The sequence below is a fragment of the Nelumbo lutea genome, chromosome 7 (assembly GCF_056320005.1).
Source record: "Nelumbo lutea isolate HS-2025 chromosome 7, American lotus-T2T, whole genome shotgun sequence".
Lineage (NCBI taxonomy): Eukaryota > Viridiplantae > Streptophyta > Magnoliopsida > Proteales > Nelumbonaceae > Nelumbo > Nelumbo lutea.
Window position 1 is genome coordinate 61,120,274 of NC_142690.1, and position 11,694 is coordinate 61,131,967.

At 41.9% G+C, this 11,694-nt stretch overlaps 1 protein-coding gene across 1 annotated transcript; it reads left to right on the plus strand.

Annotated features, from left to right (window-relative positions):
- LOC148846652 (putative receptor-like protein kinase At5g61350) lies at positions 1–3,498 on the plus strand. Its single transcript, XM_088954616.1, has one exon. It carries the CDS (start codon positions 422–424, stop codon positions 3,068–3,070), a length of 2,649 nt encoding a protein of 882 aa, XP_088810742.1. The 5' UTR covers positions 1–421; the 3' UTR covers positions 3,071–3,498.
- The last annotated feature ends 8,196 nt before the right edge of the window (positions 3,499–11,694 follow it).

Genomic DNA, 11,694 nt, shown 5'->3' on the forward strand with positions numbered 1-11,694 from the left:
AAAAAAATGTAAAATTATAAGCCAATCCGCTGTGTTCTCGCCGCTTTGTTCGGTTGAGCATTTCGACTTTGACGCTCGGACGTACCAATTCCTGAGAAACCGCAGCCTAAAGCAAAGCATCCAAACAGACGATGACACAAACAAACAATACACCCCACCAACCATCACATTCCTCTGGGGGAGTTGTTGTCGGCGGCGAAGTCCCCCATCTCCGCGATGACCCCTCCTCCATTATCACCATTTCTATCTTCTTCTTCTTCTTCCTCCTCCTCCTCTGATTAGTCAATTCTATACAATTTCCTTCTCATTTCTCATCACATTCATTCACATGATCAGTTCCATTTCAATTCCACGCACAAATTAAACAACCTACACTACTACTACATCTATCTATATAGACCCTACACTGTGCGTAATTAAAATGGAAGGAGAAAGGCATGGGGCCTGTCTGCAACTGCGAGTGCCTCCTCCCAGAATTTCTTCCCTTCTTTTTCTCTTCTTCCTGCTTAACCTTACAACTCCAACCACAGTTAGAGGTCAGTATGTCGTGGCCAAATACTCACCCGTAGACAATTACCTAATTGACTGCGGTTCACCCAGATCTACGGTTCTAGAAGACGGTCGGAGCTTCCGATCAGATCCACAGTCGGCCTCTCACCTGGATACAGATGAGGACGTGCAGGCCTCCGTCGACTCCATCTCCAAAAGTCTTTCTTCTCCTTCTTTCGCTCTCTCATCACTGCCGTTATATCTTAATGCGAGGGTGTTTCCTGACGAAGCCACATACAGCTTTTTCATCTCCCGCCCCGGCTGGCACTGGGTCCGTCTTCACTTCTACCCGCTTCCACACCCACAATACAATCTCTCGAGTGCCGTGTTCTCTGTTAGCACCGACATCCTCGTCCTCTTGCACGACTTCTCGATGCCGGAGGATACTCCGACGGTAATGAAGGAATATATCATCAACATCAACACCGATAGGTTCTCTCTAAAATTCGAACCCAAGTCCAGTTCTGTCGCATTCATCAACGCCCTCGAGATTGTCTCCGTTCCTGAAACACTAATCTCCGATTCAGCCTCCGCCGTCTCTCCGCCAGGGGACTTCACAGGATTGTCCAGTTATGCGCTTCAGGTAGCTTACCGATTGAATGTTGGGGGGCCGATTGTGACGCCCAAGAATGATACACTAGCAAGGATATGGCAACCTGATACTCCATTCTTGAAGCTTCCCGAAGCATCTAGGAAAGTATCGGTTTCTCCGAGTATCATCAAGTACTCAGATACCGGGGAGAGCCCTTTCATCGCCCCAAATTTTGTGTACGCAACAGCAGTTGAGATGGCCGAGTCTCTGGTTTCCGACCAAAAATTTAACATCACCTGGGAGATGACCGTGGATCCAGGCTTTTCCTACCTCATCCGATTGCACTTCTGTGATATCGTAAGCAAGAGCCTCAACAATCTCTACTTCAATGTCTACATTAATGGGCTGATGGGTGTCTCAGGTCTCGACCTCTCCACCCTCACCTCTGGCCTCGCCGTTGCTTATTACAGAGATTTCGTGATTAATGCGACAGATGCAATCGTGAACAACGGCACAATCCGGGTGCAGGTAGGGACAGCAACCAACATTGGATCAGGTCCGCCAAATGCCATTCTCAATGGCCTGGAGGTGATGAAGCTGAGCAACTCCGACGGGAGCTTGGATGGTATGTTCGGTGCCCGGGGGTCTTACTTAGGGCTAAATACAGGAGGCACCGCAACGAAGATAATTGCCGGAATCGGTCTGGTCATGGGGGTGACGGCGATGTTGATGCTTGGGTCTGTTTGCATGCGTTGGCAGAAGAGGCCACAAGATTGGGAGAAGCGCAACAGCTTCTCATCATGGCTCCTCCCCATCCATGTCAGCCAATCTAGTTTCATGACCAGCAAGAGCGCGTCACGCGGCATGTTTGGCTCCCACAAGAGCAAGAGCGGCTACTCGGGCTTCTTCTCGTCTGCACTAGGGCTTGGGCAATACTTCACCTTTGCTGAATTGCAGGAGGCAACCAAAAACTTCGACGACAACGCAGTGATAGGTGTTGGTGGGTTTGGAAAGGTGTACCTGGGCAAACAGGAAGATGGGACTCAGCTTGCCATCAAGCGTGGGAACCCTAGTTCTGAGCAAGGCATCAACGAGTTCCAAACTGAGATACAGATGCTGTCCAAGCTTCGACATCGCCACCTGGTGTCACTCATTGGGTACTGCGACGAACAATCGGAGATGATCCTGGTGTACGAGTACATGGCCAACGGACCACTCCGTGACCACATCTATGGCTCCAACCGCCCACCTCTGTCGTGGAAACAACGGCTCGAGATCTGCATTGGTGCGGCCAGGGGGCTGCATTATCTTCACACTGGCGCGGCGCAAGGCATAATCCACCGTGACGTCAAGACCACCAACATTCTGCTGGATGAGAACTTCGTTGCCAAAATGGCAGACTTCGGACTCTCTAAAACTGCACCCACGATGGAGCAGACTCATGTCAGCACAGCAGTGAAGGGTAGCTTTGGGTATCTGGACCCAGAGTACTTCAGGAGGCAGCAACTGACGGACAAGTCCGACGTTTACTCATTTGGGGTTGTCCTTTTTGAGGTGTTGTGCGCAAGGCCTGCCATCGACCCAGCTTTGCCCAGGGAGCAAGTTAACTTGGCGGAATGGGCAATGCAGTGGCACCGTAAGGGCTTGATTGAGAAGATAATCGATCCTCATCTCGCAGGGAAAATAAACCCCGGATCCCTAAAAAAGTACGTGGAAGCAGCAGAGAAGTGTTTGGCTGAACATGGCGTCGACAGGCCATCCATGGGAGACGTGCTCTGGAACCTGGAGTATGCACTACAATTGCAGGAGGCATCTTCACAGACTGATCCTCCGGAAGAAGAAAATACTTCGGCCAAGACCGTTGCTTTAGAACGACCAGCTGCACCCAAGGAAATCAAGGTGCCGCCTCCTACTCTTGATATTGATGATGTTTCTGACGAGATTGGGTCTCCCTTGTTTTCGCAGATTACAGGATTTCAAGGGAGGTAGACTTTGGATGCATGCTTTGATAAGAAGAAGAGTTCTGATCTTCAACAATATCCAGATGGATGCATGCATGCATGACCTGTACTTTAGTTTTCAGTCACCTCTTATTCGTAATTCACATTTCACAGATCACGGATGGCAGATACCTCCACTCCACAGAGAACAACTGCTTGTCCTGTACGTTGCTCTCCTAAACAATTAATGTAGCCATGCATTGATCATTCTAACCGTTTGATTGGAATGTCTATAATGTGCATTATTGGTGCTTGGTGGGTGTAGATTATTAATTGCATTCTGTAGTTGGAGTTTTTTTTTTTTTTTTCTTTTCTCTACTCCCTATTTTGTGTAGTTATCTTATTCTTATCCCTTGACCATGTGAACAAATTCTCAATATTGATAGGCCTTGCTTACTCTCTTATTTCCTTCCAAAATGGGAGAAAAGGATAGAAGATTAAAACTTTCTTTAGTTAATTTTTTTGCTTGACAAAAAAGGGAAAAAATAAAGAAATAAAGTAAGGAATTCTCTAAAAGAAAATAAACAATATATGAGGTTTACTAAAATAGTAAAAACAATAATCTTCAATTCAAAAAAAATAAGGAAAAATTCTCCATTAATAACTTGTACTTTGGGCCTATTGCTACTTTGGTCCCTGAACTTCAAAATAAGCATACCTAAACTTTCAAAATGTGACAATCCAGTATCTGTTGCTAACTAGTTTTTAATCGGTCGTTAAGTGGCATTTGAAAAAGACATAAATGCCCTTCGAGTGTTATCTAATTTTCTTTATCAACCATCCAAAACATTGGCAAAAAATTAACAGCCTCAAGTCCTTGTCTCTTCTATTTAAGAAAGTTGGGGGTCACCAGAATGCCCATTCAAACGTGACCCCAACTTTCTTGAATGGAAGATGCAAGGATTTAAAGCTGTTATTTTTTTATTTTTTGTCAATGTCTGGATGGTTGGTAAAGAAAATTAGATGACACTAAAAGGGCATTTGTGTCTTTTTCAAATGCCACTTAATGGTTGGTTAACAACTAGTTAATAGCAAGTACTGGATTGTCACGTTTTGAAAGTTTGGGTACTAAATTGTCACATTTTAAAGTTCAGGGACCAAAGTGGCACTAGGCCCAAAGTATAGGGTACTAATCGGGAATTTTCCAAAAAAACAATGCTCAAATTAGTGTTTTCAAGCTGTCGTTCATATGGATGGTTGAACCACATTACTCGGCCACGATTCTAGGTCCAGTTTGGCTAAAACCCAGGATTTGTTCAAAACTCATTGACTTAGTCAAAAACTGTCTGACCCGGGCAGTTGAACCATTAACCCATTTGACCCAATCACCGGGTCACAGGTTCCCTCTTGAACTTTCATTTGCAACAAAGACCCCCTAAACTTTTACATACCCTCCATTAGAGCTCCAATAGTTAATTTCGAAAAAAGATTCTGGTTCAATTATTTAAAATTTTTAAATCCACATATTACCCTTTTCTTATTCATTTGAACCATTTATGATTTTATTTGTTTTCTAAATAAATAAAATATTGAAATCCTCTAGGATTCTTTAATAGATCCTTACAAATTTTTGGCTAGACTCAATATTCAAATGAAATGGTAGAGGTTTCTTTCTAATAGATAAAATTTTAAGTTTTTGTTTGGTTTTACTTGATTTATTAGAGAAATGAGTGGATAATAATGTTTATATTTTAAGGGAAAAGAGACATTCATGTTAATGAAATGAAACAAGAATTTAGAGAAAGCTGTTTTTCTATGTTAGTGAAATAAGAAAAGTTCATGTGGGTTTTTTTGACACATTCCATAATTTCACTTTAAGGCTAGGGTTATTTCTCCCAAAGTACAAGTTCAGGTGGTCTTTGTCGCAAATGAAAGTTTAGGGGGGTTAATTGTCAATGGCCATAGTATAGGGGTCTTTTTAATTTACCCTGTAATTTTATACATATAGGTGTCATTGTAAAAAAAAATATAAGGGTAAATTATAAACACCCCCTTGTACTATGGGGTTTGTGACAATGACCCCCTGTACTTTGTTTTGCCACAAAGACCCCCCTGTACTATAATCGTGAGACAAAGACCCCCTTTCGTTAGCTTTCCGTTGAAATCCACCATTCTAATATTTTTTAATCTCCGTACTACCCTTGTAATAACTGAAAAATACTGTTCATCATCCCCAACCCCAACCTCAAAAGAGGAGCGGCACATTTCTCTCTCTCCCTCTCTCCGATTCCTTTACATCCATCATCAACGACTTCACAAGCTCATATTGGGCTTCGACACAGAATGGAAACCAAGTTTTAATCGGTGTATCCCTAATCCAGTCGCCATTCTATAACTATGCGTGGGATTCCAAATGGCGGAGGAAACCATAAATTCTACGTATCCAAACAACAATGGCTCCAATACCTAAACCCATAGATGATAAATCCCAAAATCAAAAAGAACAAAAGCTATCAAGATTTACATTCTAATCCCCATGTAGCAAAAACAAGAAACCACTAATAGTTTCATATTTCCTCCGCATGAGCTCTATTTGCCGTATAATGCAGTTTATGAAGTGACGGGGGAATCTGATGCTTGTCGACGCCATTGATTGGTTTACCTACAACAGTTTTCTTCACGGAAATCTGTTGTCTCCACTTCGGCTTCTGTGCCTAGAAGCCTCTGCGGTTGTAGGCACCGCTGAAGATTTCTTCTACTTTGAGCTCGAAGAGAAGGAGAGAGATGTTGATGAAGACTTCATCTCTTTAGCAGGAGAGAAGGAAATCAAAGACCAACACTTCTCTTATTGTTCCCTCTCCCTTCACTTTACTTCGGTAGAGGAAGTCCTTCAAAAAGACCCATCTCTTCGAGCTCCTTTCGGAAGAGGACGACATGGACGAAGAAGTAGAAGCGGATGGTGTGGTTCTCATCGATGGAGTTATGGCATGTTTATTCTCAGAATCCTCCAGGTCTAGAGGATGAAGCCTGCCAGCATGTCGTAGCCCTCCTGTGCATAGATCCACTGCGTAACCTTAGATATCTCCCTCTCGTCAATGACTCCTCGTGTTTCTCGAACTCTATTTCTCTCGACTACTTACCTTCCTCATCCTCATCTTCGACTTCAATATCCAGTAGTGGAGCTAAGATCTGAGGCCTTTGCAAGTAAGAAGACAGCTTCATCGGCCGGTAGGCTGCTAATAGGTTCGGCTCACTACTCACAGCTTCGGCAGTTGTCGAGTGTGGACCTGCTTCACTCTCATCACCATTGTCGTCGTCTTCGGCTCCCCCCGTGTCTGCTTCACTATGCTCGTCATCTTCGTTGCTGTCAGCGGCAAGGGTGCGGTGTGTTTGGAGTTGTGATATGCTTGTGTGTGGCCGCTTATATGGCTTATATCGTTGCTAAAGAAAGGGAGTGTTGTCGCATACCTTCCGTAGGGGCACCTGGACTGAAAAGGACTGCTACTAGTAATTGCAGATGTTTCTTTCCTCCCCTTTCTTCTTCTAGCTTAGCCTTCCCCTTTCCTCACTCTCTCTGGTATCTCTACTACAAAATATGGTTTTAGCCAAGTGTGGGAAAAGAGAGAGAGCAAAAGCGACTATGTATTATATTATAAAATACAAAAGTGGCTTTGTGTGCTTGTTGGCCGATTATTCGGGCAATGAGATGTGGCAGTTATGGTCGAGTGGAACGAAAAACTGAGCAAAGCGGGAAGAAGAAAGGGGAAGGGGAAGAAGAGAGATCGAGGGAGAGAGAGAGAGTGAGAGGAGAGAAAGAAATGTGAAGGGATATGGAGTAAAAGGGATTACCGTTGTTGTTCACGTGTCTCGAGGTTGGGGAAGATGAACAGTATTTTTCTACCCATTGTCGAAATAGTTATTACAAGGGTAGTATGGGGATTAAAAAATATTATAACGGTGGATTTTAACGAAAAAACTGACAAAAGGAGGTATTTGTCTCAGTCATAATATAGGGGATCTTTGTCGCAAAACAAAATACAGAGTGGTCTTTATCACAGACCCCATAGTACAAGGGGGTCTTTGTAATTTACCCACAAAATAAACCTAAAAATAAAAAAATATATATTATCATGCAAATTTCAAGAGATCATAACCTCGCATCTAATGGGTTGTTCGAGCATCGGGACCCAAGGGAGCCATGCCACCCCCCCTCCCCCGCCCCTCGCCCCTTGTTAATAGTTTCTCCATATTTAGTTATTCACCCCTCCATATTTATTTATTCCCCCCTCCATTTCTGGCTTCACCCCTGAGTTTTTGGGGTGCCTTTTCATGTGTTCTAGATTGTGGAAATGAGAAAAAAAAAAAGAAAAAAAGATCAATCAAGCCTATCTACAAAAGAAAAAGGTGAAGACGTGCTAAAACTCCCAAAAGGTGAAGATATGCTAAAACTCTCAAAGACTACAGGCCAGTTTGTCATGTTTTTCCGTATTATCTTTTGGTTGTTTACAGGTCGGGAAGACAGATTTTCGGTCTATTCTCATTTGACTTGCAAAAGATTTAGCCGCCAAAAGACAGTGCACCGAAAAGACACGAGAAGCCCATTTCGGGCTGATTTTGGGAAGCTTCAAATGAAACTTCCCGCATCTTCCACATTTTAATCTCGCGCGGAAAGATGCAGGCAGATGCATGGAAAGACGTGCACCTGCCAACCTATCTTCAAGCTGCCCAGATCTTATGTCAAAAGCTCAATGCGTCTTTTGACTGTCAGAGCTACAAGAATATCTTTTCAAAAAGACGTGTCAAATGAGCCCTACAACATCACACTTGATAGTCAAATTAGGATGATTTTCATTATTTTGGGTAAAGAAAATGATCATTTTTGGCCTCAAATCTCAATTTTTAGCTACAACATAGGTTTGGGATTCCAAATCCTATCGTAATTTTCAATACATCTTTCAAGATATTCAAAGCGAGATTTTTTTGTGTTTGATGCGGTTTGCTTTGTTAGAAGTATATTGATAGATAATTTAGGCGGTGTTTGGCATTGATGCCATTGTTCCAGAAAATGGTGACACATCAGCACCACATTGGAAAAATCGGTGCTCCAGAAAATGGTAATATGTTTGGAATTGTTTCTCCATAAAAAGTGGTGCTCCAAACCACGCATTGGAAATCGAGAAGGCATGGTATGGGGAAATGTCAAATTTGACATTTTCTCAATTTGGAGGTCGTTGCTGCCAACGATGACATGATGTGGCAGTGACATGAACTTCCTATAATGGGTACCTGTGCTGAAAACAGATATAGAACACCAGTACCAAACAGAATGTATTGTTGTTGCCCCAGGAAACGTCCTACCTATCAACAACATTTCCAAACAAAAAAAAAATGACATCGTTTTCTCATAAAACAGTGGTGCTTCTAACCCACACAGAAATCGGTGCTGTATATGCAGCATCGATGCCAAACATATACTTAATTATTGATAAGCAGACTCATGTACTTTAGCTAACCAGTCATGGGTGTGTAGGGGAGAATGGCTTTTTCATTTCATGTATTCAAACCTTTATTAAACTTTAATAGATTATTCAGTTTTTTTCTTAACAAGAAAAATCAATTTACAATAACTTCAAAGTCACTCTCCACCACCACCTAAGCATTTTTCATCAACAAGCCAAACAAGATTCCTTGTTCTTTAATTAATGGTAATAGCTTCCACCTCAAGAGAGGAGCACATTGTAACCCTCGAGGACTTGCTAAAACAATGAGCACCCTAAACATTCTTGGCAACCCCAAAAGCACTTTGTAAAAAAAAAAATGTTATTACTGCAAAGTCAAGTCTCCAAATTGGGTCTACAATACTCCTGAACAAACTTGGTCTTTCGCATACTTGATTGAAAAAGCTTCATTGGCATAAGCACTAAATGAGCTTATCCTCAGGCCTTGAGGAAGAAGAATCCTAATTAGAACAACCTCCTTTGCACTTGGATCAAATATAGCTCTAACAATTTTCCGAGGTTCCATCTAGACCTTTCATTCATGGCATCAATAACCTTGGCACCAGAAGGTATCAAACCAGTTTGACATGTCCATCTGTAGTATTAGCAAACCCTCTCCTCCTCATGCTTCAAAAGATGATTGATTTATTCATGAGTCATGAGAAAAATGACTAAGTTGTCTTGGGTTCTCCTCTTAGGGACAAATGCATTATGATAATTTGCCACAATCCTACTCATAATGGGCCTTGATCTATTTGCTATTAGAGACTAATGGGTCAAAGATCTGCTATAGTTTCCAATATTTTTGGATTCGGCATTAAATTAGTTGTATTAACACTGGGCCTAAGAGACTTGCTTCAAAAAGTTTCTTGTGCAAAACAAATTAGCTCATTTCCAATCACCTCCCAAGAGTTCTCATTTCAAAAACCACCTTTTTCATTTCTTTACCACTAGGGATTTTATGAAAAAATTAGCAGTCTTCCTCTAAAACAAGCTTGTCCGAGAACAACATATCAATTTGGTTTCTTAATTACAAGGTGAATAAAAGAGAAAAGCAATCTGAAGTAAGATTATAGCTAGAGTGCTCCTAATAACCTATGGACTACTCAACGAATTCCTATTGTCGTCCTTGAGCCAATTAAGACCAATCGTTTTTCTTCTTCTATTTTAAATTGAAATATGAAAGAATTTAGTACATCTATCTCCATCCTCTAGCTATTTGTCTCTTTGCTTTGATAGCCAAACCCCGTACTTCCAAACTAAGAATTCATCCTTTAATGACTCCTCTAATGGTGTACCAAGGCTTAATTGCTCAAGGTTATGTTGATTCTCCTCTCTCAAGGTTGTGTTGCAATTGATCCATCACTTTGGGGGCACTTAAGGTACAAACAAATGCATTGTCCAACATTCTTTTTGGAGAAGAATGAAGAAGCAAATACAACAACAGTACGTGGCTCATTCTTCTACGTGTCAAAGATACAAGGCCTATACCTAAGCAACCTGCCAATCTCCTCCAACCCCTTTCTATCCCTAATAAGCAGGTGTGGGATGATATAACCATGGACTTCACCACATCCGCTAAACAACCCAATTACCCAATTACCCAATTAGCGAAAGTTTCCATGCAATGGGTTACTTATTGTCTACATTCACCTTCTTCCATTATTACAAATAGAATAAAAAAATGGATAAGTGGTTGTTAAAGTGGAGGAACAACTTCTCTTGAGGGATGAGATACTAAGTCTCTAAAGGATCACCTGAACCAGGCCCAATAAAAGATGAAGATACAATATGACCAAAAGCACCGTTAAGTCTCATATCAAGTAGAGTACATGGTCTGTCTACCTCAATTTACAACCCTATATAGAATATAGATAAGTTTCAACAACCAAGCGCAGTTGGCCCAAGTTGGCTTTTTCAGTTTTTTGGCCCATTTCGTATTATAGAATGGATTGGCCTAATAGCTTATCATATGGCCCTACCACCATCTTCTCGACTCCACCCAGTCTGCCATATATCTCTACTAAAGCACAATTTGGGAACCAATACCCCTATCTCCACTACTCTCCATGAATTTAACGTAGATGGGTAATTACAACCAGAACCATTGAAAATACATAATTATCACTGGGCCTGTTTCCGCAAGGAAGTTCGCTTAGGCTATGCTTGGTTTGAAGGAAAAGGTAGGGAAATGAAGGGAAAGACAGGGAAACCTATACAAGGTTTTTAAAGGTTTCCCTAGCTTTCCCTTCCTTTCCCTGCATTTTCCTTTAAATCAAACATAGCCTTAAGAAATCTTGGTTGCTTGGAACTTGGAAGCATTTGCTTATAGAGCATGCTACTTGGGAGGAATACTCCACCTTTTGTTTAGCAGTATCCAATAGCCAACCTTGAGGGCTGAGGCCAAGGTTACAATCAAGGAAGGGAGAGTTGATAGAGCCCAAATCCATAGCTTAACTCAAGATCAACCTATGGGTCACGATTAGCCTCAAGCCCAACTTGAAGGAGCAGCCCAAGATGCATCCAACTCTTCAAAGCATCCACCCTGCCAGTTAAATACATTTATATAAGGAACCCATACCAACTTCCCATCTAGGCATCTAGAACTAAAGGCCCATTTGGTTCACGGGAATAGGGGTCTGGAATTGGAATCGGAATGCGCTATTTCGATTTCAACTGTTTGGTTGGGTGGAATCGGAACCCCATTCCCATTCTTGCTGGAATGGCATTCCCCCATTTGAGGGAATGGCCATTCCCATTCCTGCTGATTTTAATTATCATTCCCATTCCTGTCTGAACCAATCAGATTATGGGAATGGACCATTCCGATTCCAATTCCGGAGGATTTTGATTCCGATTCCGACTACGAACCAAACGGACCCTAAGTATGTCTTATGTGAACACATGTGACATGCAATAGAACAGACAGGGTGGGAAGAGTTATTCAATCCAAATATCCAATACACTTCTCCCCTCTTTCTTCATTGTCAAGAAATCAGGTGTCCCCTCAAAGAGAACTAAACATGTATTATATTGCGTGAACTCATGTAAACAATATAAATTACAAGCAATAGAATAGATAGGGTAGGAAGAGCAATATTTAATCCAATTCTCTTCTCCCCTCTTTCTTCATTCTAAGAAAGTTGGGTCTCCCTCAAAGATATCCCTGAATAGT